This window comes from Sciurus carolinensis, chromosome 3 (genome assembly GCF_902686445.1).
Source record: "Sciurus carolinensis chromosome 3, mSciCar1.2, whole genome shotgun sequence".
NCBI lineage: Eukaryota > Metazoa > Chordata > Mammalia > Rodentia > Sciuridae > Sciurus > Sciurus carolinensis.
The window spans coordinates 90074905-90095733 of NC_062215.1; the positions used below are offsets into that span (position 1 = coordinate 90074905).

General features: G+C 35.4%; 1 protein-coding gene across 1 annotated transcript in view; it reads left to right on the top strand.

The window, feature by feature from the left end:
- Positions 1-441: 441 nt before the first annotated feature.
- Positions 442-20829, top strand: part of Hnmt (histamine N-methyltransferase) — a 37342-nt gene continuing 16954 nt past the window's right edge. Inside the window, exons 1-2 of the mRNA XM_047545550.1 lie at positions 442-667; positions 6419-6471. Coding sequence (XP_047401506.1) covers positions 531-667; positions 6419-6471 — 190 coding nt within the window. The 5' untranslated portion in view covers positions 442-530. The remainder of the gene's footprint in view (positions 668-6418; positions 6472-20829) is intronic.

A 20829-nucleotide genomic window follows, 5' to 3' on the forward strand; every position in this document is an offset into this window, starting at 1 on the left:
TTTTAAGAAAGGCAGCAGGTGGACTTAAGGTTGAAGTGTTAGGGATGTGAAGGCATGAAACTCCCCTGTGAATAAAAGCAGAGACAGATGAAAATCTTTTGTCAAAAGTTTCAGCAGCCCTAGATTTCTAAAAGTGGTGTCTAGTCTTGTAGCTGTCCTGTTTATCCCTGTGTTTTGTTGCCTTACCCAGCCACTTTCCCACTTGGAGCTTGTGGCAGCTGCTAACAAAACAGGAAGTGATTTGAATGCAATCTGCTTTTATGGGTTTCGGGACTTCAGGAGTTTTAAAACAAGTTTTAGTCGTTGGTTGTCAAAACTGCCTTGCTTTACTCCCTCTATTTCTTATGAAACATTTGTGCAACCCTGTAGGGGTTAAATTACTGGCACAAATGTTGATTTAATGCAATGTGCTTAGTTTTTCTTTTTTTGGAAAGGAAACACTGGGGGTGGGGAGAGAAAGAGGGAACTGGGAAGAGAAGGAGAGGAAGTTAAACCTTGCTTCCCTCCCTATCTTCCTTAGAAAACCCAATATGGCATCTTCCATGAGGAGCTTGTTCTCTGACCACAGCAGATATGTTGAATCTTTTCGGAGGTTTCTCGACAATTCCACGGAACACCAGTGCATGCAGGAATTCATGGACAAGAAGCTGCCAGGCATAATAGCAAGGTAACAAAAAGGGACGTTTTTGTCAAAGGGACAAGCCTCGGATTGCTGTGCGCCAGTGATGGATGGGTTGAGCCCAGCCCGGCAGGCTGGGCGTGGGGGTAAGGGAAGTTGCTGATAGCAGCTCCTAGCAGCTCCTCCTCTGCCTCTCCTCGCTGCCCTCTCCTGCCTGTCTCCTGCAGTGCTTGGGTTAGACATTCTCTTTGCTTTAAACACTCACAGGCTCCGATTTGTGCTGTATTTCCAGCTGCACAGAGATAAGTGTTAACCCTTTGAAGGCACAAATCCATGTTCATTTGGGAATACATAAGATACAAATCTTTGTACTCAGATTTTTCAGCCCTCCTCCAAATTTTACACTGCAAAGAAGTCCCAAATGAGATTGAGATTCTTTTCATCAGAATCAAATACGAATAATTGCAAAATACTGTTGGCTCCTGAGAAATGAGTACCTCTCAGTTCTCATAATATGCCTTTAAATTCATTTTCCTTTTTCCCCTATCAGTCTTCAAAAATTGTCTTTTCCTTTCAACTTAATGTTAGCAATGTGGCCCTTGAAAAAGAGCATTTTCTCATTATCAGTGAAACTCACTAGTTTTCCTTCTTCCAGACTCTTTTTTTTTTTTTTTTTTTTTGGTGTGTGATTAATGTGTTCAATTTGTGCCAGAGCTGATAAGCATTATGAGAGTAACAGATTCCACATGCTAAAGATAATCAAATCACCTATCTGAGGATGAATTGCTACAACTCCCTCTGCTTTAGGAAATAATGATGGAAAACTGGGAAGAAATGACTGACTGGATCCACTTTGCAAACAGCAAAGAAATGTGATATTTTATCGTTTTCTAATTTCTCTATGATAGGCCTAAAATTCTCTCATCACAGCAGTAACAGTCTGACCAGAACAGACATTGTTGGGTGTATATGGAATTCTACTATTCCATTTTGTTGGAAATTTTTGTTCCATTTTCATGACATAGTTTGCCTTTTAAATGCTGCTTCTAAAAAAACAGTATTTCATAATGTATTAAAATTAATATGTAGGACTGGAGTTGTGGCTCAGTGGTAGAGTGCTTGCCTGGCATGTGTGAGGTCCTGGGTTTGATCCTCAGTACCACATATAAATAAATAAAATAAAGGTCCATGGACAATTAAATTTTTTTAAAAAAAATTAATATGTAATGTAGTAGTGATATAAAAATCAAAGTAAATAGCAAAGACAGATAACTTCTTATCAAGGAACTATTTGTGTATTACTTCTTTAGGTCTTTTTGCTCACTTCTAAATTTAAAGATAATGAGTTAATCTCTGTCTTCTTTTCGAGTCCTAAAAGAACATATTCATTTCTGTAGCTTATCCAGATCATTGGCTCTCTTCAGCCACACAACTTGGATCAATATAACATAATCAATGATGGATGTCCCTTCCCTGTCTTCAAAGAATATCCAAATCTAACTGAAATGTTGAAAGTTAAGTTTGTGAATTTTCAAAGTTAGGATTAAATTTGCATTATAATGGCAATATAGAATTAGGAAAACCTGAATCCAAATGTTGTTTATTAAGAAAGTAAATTTTTCCTGAAAGTAATGTTTGAAATTTGACTTTAGTTGAAGGGCTTTTAAAGTTTTTGCTTGAAGTTGTTTATAAGTTATGAGGCACTAAAAAGTAGTTCAGAATCTCACTGTGTATATAAGGGCAGGGTTTGCTAGGTGGCTGTTAATTGGGTGTGGACTCAGCCTATTTAACATTCTTATTAGAACAAGACATATTCATATTTTAAAAAGTCAAATGGTTCTAAAAAGTTTATAATAACAAAAAAATCGTAGTCTCCTGTGCTTCTCACTCTCCAGAACTAATCATTTTCAAACCTCAAAGTCTTTTGTTTCTGATGAATTTTTTTTCATAATCTAAAATACATAGAATTCTTTAATTTCTTAATTTTTTCTACTAAAATATCTAAATAAACATACATTTTCCATGTCTCATGTCAAATTCTTTGGTTAAATAATATGAGTGTCTATGAGAGTAACAGATTCCACATTCTAAAGATAATAAAATCACCTATCTGGGGATGAATTGCTACCACCCTCTGCTTCAGAAAATAATGATGGAAAACTGGGAAGAAATGACTGACTGGATCCACTTTGCAAACTTACATATTATTCATAATATGTACATATCATTCATAATTGAACAATATTTATACTATAATTACATTTCATGTCTATCTTTGTGTTTTGCCTATAATTGACTATGTTTGCTGAATTTTAGTTTTTTAGGTTCCTATCACTACAATGATGCCTAAGCAGCAATTACTAATATATCAAATAATCTGTTTAGTTTTCCTATGGAAACTTCTTTTCTGGAGCTCTCTGTTCTTTTCTGCAGTCTGGGGAGATTTGCTTTTGGCAGGCTATACAGCTATTGATGAGAGAATGTATTTAATGTTCCAGAAATTTTTCTTCTCTTCAGTGTTTGATTCCCTGACAGTGGATCTCATACCTTTCTTTCTTGATTTCTTCAGTTCTGTTTTTTTTTTGTTGTTGTTGTTTTTGAGCTAATGCTGTAAGAACTTTAATGGTAAATGAGAGGTAAACTTTTTGAAAATTTTATGTTTACAAATGCCTTCACTCTCTTTTTATTCTTTTTAGATAGTTTTACTGGGTATAAAACTCTACTGAAAATGATTTTGTATCCCAAATTTAGTTTCTGTTTCTCATGTTTAGGGAGATATCCAACTACCTGATAAGTTTTTTTTCTTTAAATATATCCTTTTCTTAATATTGTTTTTTTAGTTGTAGATGGACACAATACCATTGTTTTATTTATTTTTATGTGGTGCTGAGGGTCAAACCCAGTGCTTCTCACATGTGAGCCAAGTGCCCAAACACTGAGCCAACACCCTAGCCCCTGATAAGTCTTGGTTGTATATATAATCAATAATAATAAGGTGCTAAAAAGTAGTTAGGATCCTATTTGTGTCTGTAAGGGCAGGGTTTATTGAGTGAGTGACTCATAATGGTAATTGAATATAGACTCAGCTCTTTCCTGGGAGACTCTCAGATACATGTAAGTTTACTACTGAGATTATTGTTTCTCCAGAGAGTAAATGTTCAATTTCTTATCTGAAGTGAGAGTGGAATATGACTGAGGGGTTGGTTGTAGTGTTTAACTGTCAGTAGTTAAATTTGTTATTGTTGTTTAAAGCATCTGGATCTTTGCCTCAAAAGTAGTAAGTGTTCAATAATATCTGTTACCATTTTAATATATGAAATGGGACAATATTGTATCTAACTCAGGGAGGAGTTGTGAGAATTCCAAAAGTTAATTCATGTAAATCACTTTGCTAGAATCACAATAATTGCTAGCAAATGTTGAGTGCTTGCCATAGAAATACAGAAATGTATTTCTAAGAGATTTAGATGACTTAAGTAATTTAATACTACTTCTCTATGACTTAGATACAATTATTAACAACCCTGTAAGGTAGGTGGTATTATTACCCTGTTTTATAGAGAGGTCAAATAACTTGCTCATGATAACATGTCAGTGAACTGGGATTTCAACCAGGATTCCCTGCTCCATAGTCCCCCTGTGCTATCCACAGATAAAAGGATTTTTAAAAAGGAGCACAAGATATAGCTATGAGGATGGGTATGCTAAACCTCATGATTATAACTTGGAAGGTGATCAGAACTGCCTTTTTCTCTAGTCTTCCCGGCTTCTTCCAGAACCAGGGTCCACCTTGTCTCATTCTGCTGCTCCATGCAGACTCTTTCCCTTGAGCTGTGTCACAGGATTTTTCATCATCCCACAGTCCAAATGTTGTTGAAAGCTCAGTCCTTGTCCCCACCCAATGCCAATCCAATAACGAGGACACAATTTTGAGAAAAAGGAAAAAGAAGGTTTATTGCTTTGCTATCAAAGGAGAAACAGTGGGGACTCCTGTCCCAGAGACTGTGATTCTGTCCCTCAATAGGAACAGGGGGCTTTTAAAGAGATGATTCAAAGACTACATTCCACATGTTCTCTGTTAGAGTTGAAATTCACTTGTTAATTTGGAAGATAGTCATTTCTGAGATCTTTAGGTACCATTCCCAAAGTCTGGAATTTCTTCATTCTGAAGGTGGGTGTGCACTCAGGGACAGATAAATCTGCCTAGGATGGGGAAGAAAGGTAATCCTGTTTCCCCTGAAATTAGAGAGGGGGAGAGATTAGGAAAGAGCAGGAAGAGAGGAAGAGAAAAAGAAGAGAAGAAAAAGGTCCATTTAAAAAATAAGTCTCAGTGGCAGAGCAGCAAGAGCAATATTCAAAGCATAAAGTGGACCACTGTTACACTAACACAAACAGCAGTCTTCAGTGCATGTTTTCCTTCTACCTGTCACCTCCTCTCTTCTCACTCTTTAATCTGACATCTGGCCGCAACCTTCTTTTAAGCCTGTTGTTATCAAACCCATTCATATTGCCAAATCCAGTGGAGGGGTTTTCCTTTTCTATTTCTTAGTAGTCTATTCTGCTGCCTTTGATGCTGCTGGTGGCTGTCTCTGTCTCATTCTCCCAGCACCTCTGAACTTTGTCACTCTTCTTCCATATCTCCATTGAGTATTCCTCATAATTCAGTGACCGTTAAAAGTGGGTGCTGCATCATTTTCCCTCTGCTCTTCTATATTGGTACCATTTTGTTTGGGGTGATGGGCTGTATTCTTCTGCTTTGGTCATTACTTTATGGTGATAATTTTTCAGAATATATCATTGATCCTGACCCTCTCCTACCCAGTTAATTTTGCATGTCCAGGTGTCTTCTGAATTCAAATTTCCTCAAAAATAAAGAGCTGACAAAAGGTAAACTTGCTGTCACACTATATCCTCTGTCACCCTTAATCCATGGAAACGTGACAGTCATTGTACACTCATTTTTTTTTCCTGACCCCTTTATATCCACCTATAAGCAAGTGCTAACTTATTTCCCAGTCCATCTATTCTTCTCTATTTCTAGAGCTCAAACCATAATTCAGGGCTTTGTTATCTCACATTTCAAACTGAGAGCCAAGTAGTATCTTACTCATTTGTGATCCTCAGTACCTAGGCTAGTACATAATAAATGCATAATAGACATTAGTTTATTGAAGGAAAGGTAGGAAACTGGATGTGGTTGTGCATGCCTGTAATATCATCATCTTGGGAAGTTGAAGCAGGAGGATCCCAAATCCAAAGCCATCCTCAGCAATTTAGCAAGGTCCTAAGGAACTTAGCAAGACCCCTGTCTCAAAATAAAGAATACAATGGACTGGGGATGTGGCTCAGTGGTTAAATCCCTGATACCAAAAACAAAACAAACCTTCCAAAGGTGGGAAGAAGGAAGGGAAGATAGCAGACACCATAGACATAGGGTGAAATTCCTTGACCTTTCCCCTGTCTAACCTAAAGGGTTGATCACCTCACCAAACTCAAAGGTCCACATGTATTTTTTTCTTGATCTCTAAACAATCTTCAAGCAAATGGTATTTCACACCTCTGAGATGTTCCTAGTGCTATGTTTAAGTCTTCCAGTTCAAAACTGTTTATGAGTGGAATCTGTATGTTTACAAAGATACTCTAAAGAGGGCACTATTAACACTGAAATAATTGGGACCTTGCATGTTAGCCTAGTTTCTGTTTATTGTATTTTTAGTCTGTTCTCTTCAAATAGACTTGGTAATCAGATTTTATAAAGCACCTAGCAACATCTCTCTTAAACTGCACTTTTTTTTTCAGGATCGGAGATGCAAAATCAGAAATTAAGATTCTGAGCATAGGCGGAGGTGCAGGTATGAATAATAATTTTTAAAAGTTTGTATTTTGCTGCAAATATCATGCTATTTGATGGCTATACTTTTTATTCTTTAGAAAAACTGCCTTTGTTTTTGGAAACGATCAGCACATTAAAATTAGCAATATCACTTCAACTAAGATTAATGCCTCTGTAGATTTATAGTTTAGGACATTAACCTTCATTACTATGTGTCATGTGGAAAGTGATGTGACTCTTTCTTTTTATAAGTGGGAAAGCAGAATTATTTGGAGGTTTACTTTTATCCGAAATGATTTCACAGAAAAGAAAAAGTTCATAAGAAGTTTCTTAAACTTGTACACTTGTAGCCTGGCCATGCACTGATTACTGGTATATGAGCTGTTGTTGGTCCAGGAGTCAATTAGAATTGTTCAACAGAAGGACTGTTGATGTACAGTTGGAGAGTTGAGGCTTCAGAAAGCCTCACTTGGAGGAAAAAGTGCTCGATGGTGTAGTTCATTTACACTGTTGTGACCCTGCTCTTCAAGTTGCAACTCTTCAAGTTGCATTGACCTAAACCACTCCCTTCCTCTGGTTGAGTTTTAAAACCGCCTTCTTTTTTTGGGTGATACTATGGATTGAACTCAGAGGCATTCAACCACTGAGCCACATCCCCAGTCCTGTTTTGTATTTTATTTAGAGACAGGGTCTCACTGAATTATCTAGCACCTCACTTTTGCTGAGGCTGGCTTTGAACTCCCAAACCTCCTGCCTTAGCCTCCTGAGCTGCTGGGATTACAGGCTTGTATCACCACCGTGCCTGACATCAAAACTGCCTTCCAAGATTCAAAACAGTCCCCAAACCTTTTAAATAAATACTATGGTTCCACTATACTTGGGCTTGTTCTTTTATCCTAGGGGAAAAATGTGAATTCTGGAAAGGCAGATGGATGTGGGTGTCATTTCTAATGGCCACTAATGATTTGTATGATCTAGGCTGAGATATAAGCTTCAGTTTACTCATCAGTAAAATGAGGATAATGGATTTTATCTCATAGAATTGTAATGAGAATAGTATAGTTAAAATGTTTATAAAGTGCTTAGCACATTGTTGTTCCTGCAAGGCAAGGGCTGTTCCCCTCTGCAAAAAATAAAACAAATTTATTCCCATTATTTGCCTCTTACAAATTCCCAAATAGTGTTTCCTGTATTTGTAAGTTACTAGTTGTATGAAAGTTTGAGTTAACATGTTAATATAAAAATATGTGAATGTATTATTTATATATCTTTTAAATATTTAATTATTTAAATATTTATTTAAATATTGCTTTCTTTTGTTTGAGCACTTGCTTAGTAATGGTTACCAAATTGGTAACATGGATACTATACTGACAATTGTTACTATTAAGTGGTAATCTCCTGAGTCTAAGTACACGGGTTCCAGTGCCACATCAATGAGTTGAATTTTGGCCTATATTAACACAAAGAAGATAAGAGCCCTGTTGCAAAGGTTTTGATGACATTATTGGCTCATTTTTCATAAAATGCACTGTGATATAATCTAATAAGGATAAATCCTTAAAATCATTTTATCTTTTACCAAGAAAACAGAAACCAACAAGGACAAATAATGAAGGATATAGTCATGGATAATACTGTAGAAAGTGTTTAAGCTAAAATATTCTATTATTGCTTACTGATACTATAAGCCGGAAGGATTATATGATATTGTAAGCCTGATGAATTGCCCAAAGAGTGTCCTATTAATTAATTTAACCAAGACAGTCATTTCCAGTATATTTTGCATATGAATTTCAGGCAACCAACAAGCAAGGAGACTATGATTTGATAGTGTCACTTGTGCTTGGACAAAAAGAGAAGCCCTAAAAGAAAAAGTAATTAAAAACAATCTCTATTATGACCCAGTTAATTGACCTTTTAATAAAAAGTTAATTGAATTTCAAATGCAAATTTATCCAGGTGCTTATGAGCTATCTAGAGAAAGGAACATTTGGCCTGCACAGTGTTTCCTTACATCAAGGTACACCTAGGAGCTAATATAGAGAACTTACCAAAATAAAGGGAACAACACTTCGAGTTCTGACAGAAGTTGAACATTGTGGTAATAACAGGCTCGCCTTGGAAAGAATATGAATGCCCTTTAGGGTCACTCTTCATATGAAACTGATCAGAAACATAAGAAGAAATCCAAAAGAAATTCAGGTTATAGGTTCTTAGCTTTTACTACCTAAGTGAGCTACCTGAAATCAAAAGCAATGCATTTAAAATCCCTAGGTATCCTTGTCATGAGAAAACAGCATTTTGAGGGGAAGGAATGCTGCAGTTAGTTTCATTGCTCTTCTAGTCACTGGGTGTCAGTTATCTAACAGTTTCTTTGCCTAACTGCAAGCACCTGCATGGAGGAACTGCCTATCCCTGTCTAGAGAAATGGTTTCCCCATATATTCTATGAGCTACAGTGTGCCTGAGATTGTACATTATCCTGTGGCTTGATTATCTCTCCAAATCAAACCACTTAACTCTAAGCTTGGCAAATGAGGCCATTGACCTTCTCTGGTACTTTGTGCTCAGTTCCCATAGTACAGTGGTGGGGTCCCACTGTAGTCTTGGCTTACCAGCCTCTCTGGTTTCACTGCCTCAATGTTCTCTTCTTGATTGTCCAGACAACTGCAGGTGTTTTCTACATATCTGTGGCACAAATCATCTCTGCATTTGTAATGGCGCTACCATTTCTTCCAGCACAATTGAAAAACATACCCAAAGCCACAAACTAGAAATCTTTTTAAGGGAAAGTGCTGCTTTTATACCACTTAGTGCTCATGTTCTTTGGAGTTTATTTGATTTTCTTTTCAGAAACATGAGCAAGGAGGGTGCATTTTCTATCTATTAGTCTCTCTTCTTTAGAGGCTGGTGTTTGTGTGGAGAGAGTTCCTGTAGTTTATGAAAAATGTAAGGTATTTAAAAAAGGTGTTTGGCACTTCAGTTCAAAAGCCAAGCAATTATCAGGGCTCTAAGCAGTTCAAAAGAAAGGATATTGATGGAAAACTCTTTGGTGTAGGATTTCAATAATCTTTCACATCAGTAAAAATACAACTGATAAGCAGCACTGTTATCCATAGATTATATGCTTTAGTGTTAGGAAAATGTGTGAGATAAATACTATATGAACCTCCCAAAAGAAAGTGGAGGAAAACAAATCATGAATCAGAGACCACATAGCTTTCAGAGAACCCAAACTGAGAAGCTGTGTGTGTATATATGCATGAGTTTGTGTGCCTTAATCAAACATAAGGAGCAGCTAGGATTGTTTTTTCAGGGTCTCTATGTATTCATATCATATTAATTTCAGCAATTGTTTTTAGGTTTAGGAGTAATTGTACTGAATTCTAAATCTCATAGAATCTGCTTTTTGGTCCATCTTTAACATTAATGTTTCCTAAAATCAAACCACCCAGTGGAGCTTCATTATTATTCATTCTTTAATGAGTATTATATTTATGCTAGATGGTACATGGAAAAAAAATAAGCCCATATTCCTTTTGGTAAAAGGGAATGCTATTAATTTACAGTGCATACATTTATGCCTGGAAAAACATTCTGGAAGGCAATAATGGGCAGCAGGCTCTCCTTGCTCTGGGTTTTTCTTAAGTGAGAATCATTTTATCTGTCCCACTGTTCAGTTCTTATGTTCAAATGTCAGGAAGCTGTATAAGGGTTAGATATAACTAATATTCAATCATCTCATTTTATCCAGTTTTTCTTTCTATTTTCATTAACCTATAGTATACAAACTCAATTGCCATACCATACACAATATCATTGCATGTATGTTTATTGATAATTTGTTAATCCATTTAAGCAACTCACATGTGAAATACAGGTGGTATTTTATATCTTTTTGGTGATAATTTTACTGATATCTATTGAGAACAGTTGGGTTAGGTGTTTTTCTTGCTCTGTAACATGTAAATGCCAGCATACCTAAACAGGTTAAAAAATAGAATTTGGAGACTATCAAAACACTCACTTTACAAAAAAGAAGCCTGAGAACCATTAAATTAGAATAAGACCCAGGTCTCTTTAGTCTAGTCCAACAAATTGACCAAACAGATATAAAAAATAATTATTAACCTGGCAAAGGAGGGATTAGGTACTCAGGAATGACCAACTATTTGAAAATCTAATCTTATCAGATTCTTTTAGTCTTGTCTCCTTTCAAACATGACATGTTAAAGTGACACAGAAGTTTATAACTTTAACCTAGTTGTATAGCAGTAGAATGAACGTAACTAGAGCAAGAACTAGAAGAGCTGGTGTGTCAGGTTTAGAAACCAGGAGGTGGCAGGAAGCAAAGGTTAATGTTTTCCAGTGATCTAGTGTAAGTCAAGAGTCTAGAGCAACAAATCAGGAATGATTAGGGAAATAAAGAGAACTTGGGATTTTTCTTTTTTTAAAAAAATTTTTCTCTAGAAAAAATGATTTGAATGCACTTATTGCCCTCTCTAAATATTTCCTGTTGAATAAACTGCAAAGTACTTGCACCCAAAAGGCCAATGATTCAAAGTCCCAGAAGGTGGTTTCTTGGCTCAGTATAAGAAGATGCTAATGATCAAACATGTCCAGAAATGGTAGCACATCTTAGGCCATAGTGTCATCTGTCACTTTAAGAGTGTCAGCATAATTGAAAAAGTACCTGTCAGACATGTTATGGAATGAACTTGGATATTAATGCCTTGGGTGTTTGGACTACTAAAGATACTTTGTGTCCTGAAAATCATGGTTTTATGAGAAGCATTTCAGGAAAGAGGTAGACCTTTGTCCTGTCATATCACCATGTTTGTTTTTATTGAGGAAGTGAAATTTTACTGGGGTGTCTAGATATGCAAGCAAGTTTTAGTCCTGTTCTAATTGCTTCTAACTTTAAATGAGTAGGAACTGTTTTACTCATATACAGGATGATAGCAATTATTCCATTATTAGAAGGATATAAACTATAGTGATACTACATTATATATATATATATATATATATATATATATATAGGACTGTGTTAGATAATCACATCTTGGGGTCAAAGTATTATTAAATACATTCATAACTAAGTGATTAAAAAACAATTCTCCACATGTAATTTTACCAAAAGACTTTGTGTCATTGTGTTGTATTTAAAACTTTCAGTGAATATGAAAGTATTGTTTAAAAACAAATACATTACAGACTTGAGAGAATGGAACATAATGGTACAACATTGGAGTCATTGTCATTAAAAGCAGAGCGAATGAGATTGTTTTGGCTAATTTAATAAGGCTTGAAACAGAAAAACAAGGGATAATGAGCAGAGCGGAGACAAAACTATCATTGTTTGCAGATTAAATGACTGTATACTTAGAAGAGCAAATAAACTCAATTGTAAAGCCTTAGAATTAATAAGAAAGCAGCAATGGCCTGATACAGGTAATATTGGTAGAGAAAACTCTGTCCTGTGGTAAAACCTTGGTCTTTTTGTTGTTGTCATCAGTATTTGAGCATTTTTCATTCAGTATGGATTATTTACAATCTGCTTGAAAGTCCATGTTATGTAATTATTGTAGTTTTCCTGAAGGACTGCATGTGTTACTTGCTGGGTTTTGAGCTAGTTTGGGATATGGTCTCTTAATTAGTGAATAGATTCCTGCTTGACTTTCACTACTGCATAAATCTTTGCAATTTAAGCCATTTAATGTCAGCACATGCATCTCTGATGTAGGGAGTCTGTTCTTATCTTCATTTTATGATGGGAAGCCTAATAATATGTGCCGCAAGGTATTTGAGAGCTACAGAGATTGGGATCGATACCCTGGGTGTCTTTGAACTTTATCTCTATTAACAATAACAAACAGAGAAATATTGGGGAAAAAATTGGCTAGATGTCTAATTACATATTTAATATAAAATGCAAAAAACTTATTGGAAGGAAAGTTCAAACTTCACTGAGAACAATTCAAGATTGAAGAAGCCAATTGCTATTACTATGTAGAATCTTTCATGTACAGAAGAAAGGAAATGAAAAGAAGTTAAAGTCTTCTGAAAGTAAATTGGCATTTGGTGTCAAGAACACTTCTGATTTTCATCTAATATACACTGTCTGACCATACCGGGTGTTCAAATGTTGATATTAAGTAGCCATTCCCCTGCTATCCCACCACAGCCCCACATGTTGCTTCAGCATCTCCTGGATGCCTCACCCCATTTCTCTGCTCCCCATGTCCAGGGTTCCAGCAAGTGGACTGGTGGTGCCCATTCAGGAGGGCCACTGACGGATACCGTCACTTCTTTTCTGAGCAGCTTTGCATCCTTGTCCTCAGGGTTTTTTTTTTTTTTTTAACCTCTTTTTGTTGTTGTTGTTGTTATTTTCAATATTAACACAAATTAAGAGTCTCATTCTAACCATTAATTCTAGTTCTCAGAATTAACCCGAAAACATTAAGATTTTTGCATAAAAATTTGTGGTTCATTGATGAGGTCTTCATACTAGCAAAATACCTGAAACTGTATATAATTAACTATACATGGTTAGTTTTGTTTTGTTTTGTCTTTTTGTGGTGCTGGGTGTTGAACTCAGAGCCTCAAACCTGCTAGGACTACACTTTACCACTGTGCTACCCCCGCAGCCCCAGTTCATCAGTTACTGCCACTCCACACACAGAACAGTCATGCATGATTGAACAATGAGAATACATTCTGAGAAATGCATTATTAGGTGATTTTGTTGTGCAAATCGCATGGGTTGTACATAGGCAGGCTGAAACAACTATGACATCACTAGGCCATGTCATCTTATCATATATGCAGTCTATTATTGACTGAAGCATTGTTATGTGGTCTATGACTGTACGTTTAGCTTATTAAACAAATGATATAAATTATATTTCTAAACATAAATATAAATAAAGCATATTTCCATATATAAGCATACATAAAATGTATACATGCACTTTTAATTGATTTATATTTTATATAAATAAATGATTAATAATTAAATCATTTATCCCACATACCCATGGAAGAGAATATAGTGTATCCACTGCAAGTAACATCCAGATGCATTTTGATATATTCATGGTTTGACTGTCTACTAAGAAAAGCAGAATCATTCATACACATAATGATTTCACCTGGGTAGGCTAAAGAAAATTATTTGTTTGAAGGAAACAAAAAAGCTTAGGAAGAAGAAAACCAAAACAATAACTTTTGCTTTCTCTAGCAATGAGGTTTTTTTTTTTTTTTTTTTTTCTTTCTACTTTGTACCATCTATGCCTTGAATTTTCTGTGTATTTTTTAGCTAGGGATGGGAAAAAATAAACCTAACGAAAACTTGATTTTATACTTGAGACATGATATAAGGGCTGAACTATCTGATTTCTCTTCTTTCTTCTTCTGCTAAGTAGTAGAAGCCCACAGCACTGTCCCAACATATGTTTCCTTGACAGTTCTCCTTTGTCTGACTTTGATTCACCTGTAACTGTATTGTACCTGTACAAATACTTTAAGAGCATCTCCAGCTACCTTGTAGTTTACCAGGGCTTTTCTTTAGAGTCCGGAGTTTCTTGTCTGTCTGACAGAAGAGCATATTAGCCATTATAATTAGGCCTGGGACAGGTAAAGGTGGTGGTGATTGACAGTGTGGGGCTTGTCCTCTGATCTGTGAGATGCTGGGTGTTTTCTGTGGATGATTTCCTCCTTTTTACTCCATAGGACAGCAGACTCTCAGACTCTCCTCACTCTAGAGTATAAATGACTGATAATTCTCTTCAGGAAGTTTTGTGTTTTAACCACCACTAATGGCCACAGGCTAATGGAGTGAAGCTCAGTGAGAGACGGTGCAGGAGAGCAAGCACTGGATAGATGAAGTTGCAGCCTCCTGGTTGACTGGGACTACTCTTGCCAGTATAAGTAGTTTCATTTTACAAATCATGTTTTTGGAAGTAAAGATGATAGAAGGAAGTACTCCATTAAGTGTGACTGAATATAACTTCCAAACATTACAATAGTGCATGTATAGAATTTGCCTCTTTATGTATGCTGAAGTAGAATTGAATTATCTACTTAAAATTCATAAACTAAAAGTTAAGGCACAACTCAGTCTTTTCTAAGTTGTTTATCAAATATCTCTAACTTCAGTGTTTTATAACCTTTGGAACATTTTCTTTCTTTCCTCCTTTCTTTCTTTCCTTTTTGGGAAACTATGCTTCAGTAACCAGGTCAGAGTCCCAAGAAAAGTAATACTTCATGGAACATTTTCTTTAAGTTTATATTTCATAGAATATTTTGGCTAACTGACTTTTCTTAAGTATCCAGCACTTGAAAAGCATACAGGCAGTAGATCTCCTGGGCCAAGGGCTGGAAGTCACCTGAAAGCAAATGGCAATGCCCTTTTGACTCAGAATTTATATTTATAATCCCCTTCCTAAGACCCTGCAGCTATTTTAATATTTGACTCTCATTCTTCCATACTGACAGAACTGCTTCAATACTAATATGCTTTCTCTTTGAGTGTGCGTGTGCGCACATGCAAGAGAGAGAGAGAGAGAGAGAGAGAGAGAGAGAGAGAAAATAACGAGGAAAGAGAAGAGAGGATCTTGTCAAGAATCTTCTATCTTCCACATGGCAGCTCACAGTCAGATTGTTCTTGCTCTAGTTGCAAACTCCTAGCTGAAATGATTTTTTTATCACTAAGCATGAAGTTATCTCAACAATCTTTCCTCCTAGAAACAAGTTTTCCCTAATATTTTAGGAGAGGGAACAAGGACGATAATAATCTTCTTGCAATATGTAATGGAATAACTTTTTTCCTGTTGATAATCTCAAGTATTCACATATATTTTGATATGAGAAATGAAGCAAGAATAGACTGAAATCAAATGGCAGGAAATATCACAGTCTTTAATCCTCCATTTTCTTGACCTGCAGATTTTCTCATTTGGGAAAGCCCCAGGGTTTTCAGGAGGGGATTTGAGTTCCATTTTCTGAAGGATCAAACAGTGGGACAAGCCAGACATCACAAATAAATGATGAAGACTCTTCCAAGTTGTCATTTTATTATGGAGCTGCCCAATTAGAAAGGCAAATCATCATTCCCTTTGTACCTATTCTCCTTTAGGCTTCTTTTAAATGTCACCTTTTCCAGGAAAGCTTACTTGACTACTCATTGAAAATTACATAGCCTTCACCTCAGTTTTTGCTGCTTTGGTTTTCTCCATGGGATTTGTTGCCATCCATAAATGTTGGATGTTTGTGTTTGTTTTATTCATTGCACCCAATGACTAGAACCTGGTATTTAATAGGTGCCTTAAAATGTTGGTTGAATTAATAAATAATAGCTTCAATTTATTGAACACTTACTGAACATCATGAACTATGGCAAACTGTCTCCATATAATTTCTCTAACACAGTGACCCTTTAACATAGACCAGATTATTCCTAATGTATAGACATATAATATAAAAGTAAGGGAGATTAGCAAATGTGTATAATTGTGGCAAATACTGAATTAGAGCTCAATTTTGTCTTTGTATAACCTCCTACTTTTTTTCTTTTCATAGTTTCCCCTCATTTTTAATTAAATGAACTTGAATTTTAAACAAAAATGCAACATTCCTCTGCCGTCATATTAAATGTATCCTTGTAGTTCAGGTAATAGAGAAAAATTGTCTAGAAAATGAGACACTGATACCCCTCTTTTCCTAATTTTTGGATTTCTTTTAAATACCACTATAAAGGATCTCAATTAAGTGTCTCTCATTAAATGTAGTCACAATGCATTTAAAATATGGCTTGTATGAAAGCAAGATTTGACAACTACAGAAATATGTGACCTTAGTAAAATGCTCAACATAGCCCAGAAAGGAGACATGCGAATTCATTCTAGAGTTGTGACAATTTTAGGAAACATGTAGTATAAGGGATAGAGGTTTGCAGAAAAGGAATTTTCTTAGTGTTCATTCAATTTCCCAAACAAAAAGTCAGCATCATTTATTTGATAGAAAGTATCACAAGAGTGAAAAGAACAGATAAAAATCTACAACCCAACCTATAAGAAAACAGCTAAAATTTATTAACTTTTGAAGTAAATTATGGCCATGTAGCTTCCCCAAAATTCACCAATCAATAGCTGTAATAAAAATTGTTTTCTCCCCCTTTATCTGCTATAATAACATAACCTGCCTTGTACATTTTAGAAGAGGAATCCCAGATGAGTTAAGTTCTACTGCAGGCCTAGTCTTTTCTGGGTATATTACTAGGTGTTTCATGTGTTATCACATTTTGTTCTCTTAGCAACTCTGTGAGGTTTCACTGAATTGAAGACACTAATGTCCAGATGATGGGAAGCTCAGAGGACTTCTGATCAGGTAGTAGGTGGTAGAGTTGAGAGCCAATCTCAGGTCTAGTTTTTCCTAAATTCCATAGTTTCTCCCTTATATCATGAAACCTGTAGAACATTCCAGTTACACATAATTATAGAGAAAGTCTAGAGTCTAAAGTAAGTGGTCTAAAACCTGGAGGAGAGCTAACAGTAGACTCGCTGACTGGCTCAATCCTCCACAAAGGTTCTCTCCCCTCCTCACTGGGCTCTTTTCCCCCTTCCTCATTACAGCCAATAACTCCACCATTTTCCTTTCATTGCTTTCCTGACAGAATTCCATAGGGCATTGTAATAACTTATTGCACTTATGTGTTACATATCTCCCATTACCAATCTATGCTTTTTAAAAAATTCTTCTATTTTATATTTTGTACTATGTACATTGTCCAGGATGAAAAGTACTTTTCTTTGTCAATGTTTATGAGTGTCCTACTTAGGATGGCTCCCTTTAGTGAGACTGATTAACAAGAGAAAAACCAGCATGTTTACTAATGGGCAGTGCTCATGATGGGAGAGAAAACTTCTTGAAAAGTAACTCAAAGCAGTGGCTCAGAAGTCTGGTTTATAGAGCACCTTCAAGAAGAAAACAATAAATTTCTGGGGAAATGACTAGACAAAAGAAAGCAGTTTTAGCATCCAAGGGCAGGAAATATATGGGAAGGTGAATATATATGGACAGAAACTAAGAGTAAGTTTTGTTTACAGGTAACTCTGCTGCTGTCTCTGGACTGAGAAGAATCTAGAACTACATTCAATAAGAGAATTTGTATCCTGCCTTTAGGTATAAAGACAAGGATAGGGAAAATTTTTCTTTCTTCTGGTGCTACTTAATTGCCTTTAGTTCAAAGATAATTTTTATGTTGAAAGGCATATGTCAGTGTGACACATCCATTTTCATTCTTCTCTTCCACTGAGTACTGCATTTTGAACACTCACATACATTGCTAGGTACAGGTCTAATCTGTAGATTCTGGTTGTTACAGAACACTGAGTGTTGTATGTATGCCTTATTCTATTCAATTTTTCTATCCAGTTTTTTTCTGGTTTGCTGTCAACCTCATTCTATCACAAATGGCACTGTGGCAAACATCATGGTACAGTATCTCTTCATCAACCTGTGAGAGAATTTCTTTGGTTTGTATTATATCCCAAATTAAGAGTATGTGAGTCATGGGTTGTGCATATATTTAATTTGAATCAATATTATCAAATTAGTCCCCATTAAGGCCATGATAATCTATATTCTTACCAGCCTCAGTAAACTCTCCTCTGTCTGAATATTCTTGACAGCACTTAGCACTCTCCAGCTTTCTGAATTTTTTATAAGTTCAATAAGCATGAAGTGATATTGCGTTGCCATTTCAATTTTCATCTTTCTGATTTTTAATGAGTTGGTATAATTGTCAATGTGCTTATTAACTTATAAAAATTATCTTTAGCTAGTCAATACTTTAGATATTTCATGATATATATTAGATCTTTAGCAGATGAACAGTTGAAGGAAAGGCTTTCTGGGATGCAAAAATCCCAAATTAGTCTCTGGTTCTCATTAAATAATTTATGGTATTTTCTTTTGTTATTTCAAGATCTCAATGATAACTTTTGTAACCAGTTTTTGAGTGAATTAAGTATATTAACTCATTGCCCTGCTTTGTGGTCAAAGATTTTTATAAGTTTAACATAGAAAAATTAAATGAAACCAATCTACAAAAATGAATTTTAAAAATGTTGCCCAATGGCATAAGGGAGTAAATATACATCATATTTTCCCATTTCATGAATGAAGAAATGAGGTCAGAAGAGGTTTAAATACCTTTTAAAATTATGCAGAAGTCTGGGTATGCACTAGAGGCAGACCCAGGGAGCCAAATAACCAAGGATTAGGAACTTACAAAACCACTCTAACTCTGTCCCTGGATTGCCTTTGGCTCTCCAACAGCAGACATGTTCATCCATCAATAAAACAAGCATATTTTTAGGCAAAGTTCCATTTTGTTGTCTCCTTTATTAGCACATTAACTACGAACAGAAAGATTCTTATTCAGAGGACCAGTCCTTTGAGTCACCAGATGAAGATCATACATGATTTAAGGGATGGTCACATCTTCCATATACTATCATTTATGATAATGTAGCCATATCTTATAAAATCAAATTTTTGTGTTTTTGTAAAATCAAATATCCATCCAGTATGTGAGAGAACAGTGAATGCACTATAAAGGATTCCTTATTTAAGTATATCTAATTAGAAACAGTAATAAAAATGGTACTAATGTCAAACAGTAATTATTATAGAGAGGTTAAATAATGATATTAAGCTCAATGCCAAATTGTGGCTAATGTGAGTTGTTCCATATTTGTTATAGATGCCTTAGGATAGTCATTCAAATATAAAATTATAGCCATAATCAATTCAGACCTGTGCCTATTTTATTGCAGAGTTGTTTATTTAGTGGGATGATAAGGTATAATAGGGTTCTCCATAGAAACAACCAAAATATATATATTTTATATATAATATATATATATGATTATATATATATATAAAATATATATATAATATATATATAATATATATATAATCATATATATATAATATATATATATATGAAATTCGTTTACATGATTATGGAGGCAGAGATATCCCAATGTCTGTGGTCTGTAGCCTGAAGACCCAGGGGAAGTGGTAGTGTAAGTTCCAATTTGAAATCTGGCATCCAGGAGATGCAAAGGAACCTAAAATTTCATTGAGTCTGAGGACCAGAAAGGGTCAGTGTCCCAGCTCTGGGTTTCGATTCTGGTCTTCAATTGATTGGATGAAACCCACCCTCCTTAGGGAGGCAATCTGCTTTACTTAGTCCACAGGTTGAAATGTTAATGTTTTCTCATCCAGAAACACCCTCAGAGACACATTTAGAATATTGTCCAGCAAAAAATATGGGCACCGCATGGCTCAATAGAGTTGACACATGAAATTAACCATCCAGAGGTTTTTGAATTGAAAGATAAACACTTTAACATAATTAATTCCAACTGAAGTTTTGTGGGAACAATTTTAAAATTATAGATAAGAAACAAAAAAAGGATTAAAAGTAACCTAAAATTCCACCATCCTGAGATAACCACTGATTATAATTCAGTTCATGTCTTTCTAGGCACTGTGTATTGAAACAAAGTGTTCTATAACTTATTGATTTATGCTGACATATGTTTGGATTTGCCTAACTGCTCAAATTCCACATATTGATCAATGGACAAAATCAGTTGTTAAATCATCATAACATGCTCAGACTCCAAACCCATTAATTTGCTTTGCTATTCACAAAAGGGAGAGAAGGGAAAAAAGAAAAGGGAAAGAAGGCTAATACACAGGAATAGAGCTATTTAATCATTATTTTCTATTGGAAATTTTGCAGATTTTTTTAAAGAGTGAAATATTTAATGTCATTTTTTTTTTGTTTTTGTTTTTTGTTTTTTGTTTTTGGTACTGGGGATTGAATCCAGGGGTGCTTTACAACTGAGCTACATCCCCAGCCCTTTTTATTTTTTATTTTGAGACAGAATTTTGCTAAATTTCTTTGGACTTTGGTAAGTTGCTAAAACTGATCTTGAACTTGCAATCTTGCCTCAGCCTCCCTAGTCACTGGGATTACAGGTGTGTGCTACTGGCTTAATGACATTTCTTAAGGCTTTAGGTAGTAACCCACACAACTGTTGGTGTTTATATATCTTAAGAATTATGATGTCAAAAATAAGTAACCTACAGTTGTCATTGTTATGATCAAATAATGCCTAATGGGAGCTCACATGTGAAAGGAGACTATTAACTGAGCATGTATCATCTCACTTCCCTTAGAACAGACTCCTAGCTCTCTATATCTTTCATGTATTTCTGAAGGTGATGAGAATTTCTGAATTAATTTGATGGATTCAGGCCTAGCTTAGTTTCTGCCATCTCTTTGACACATGAGT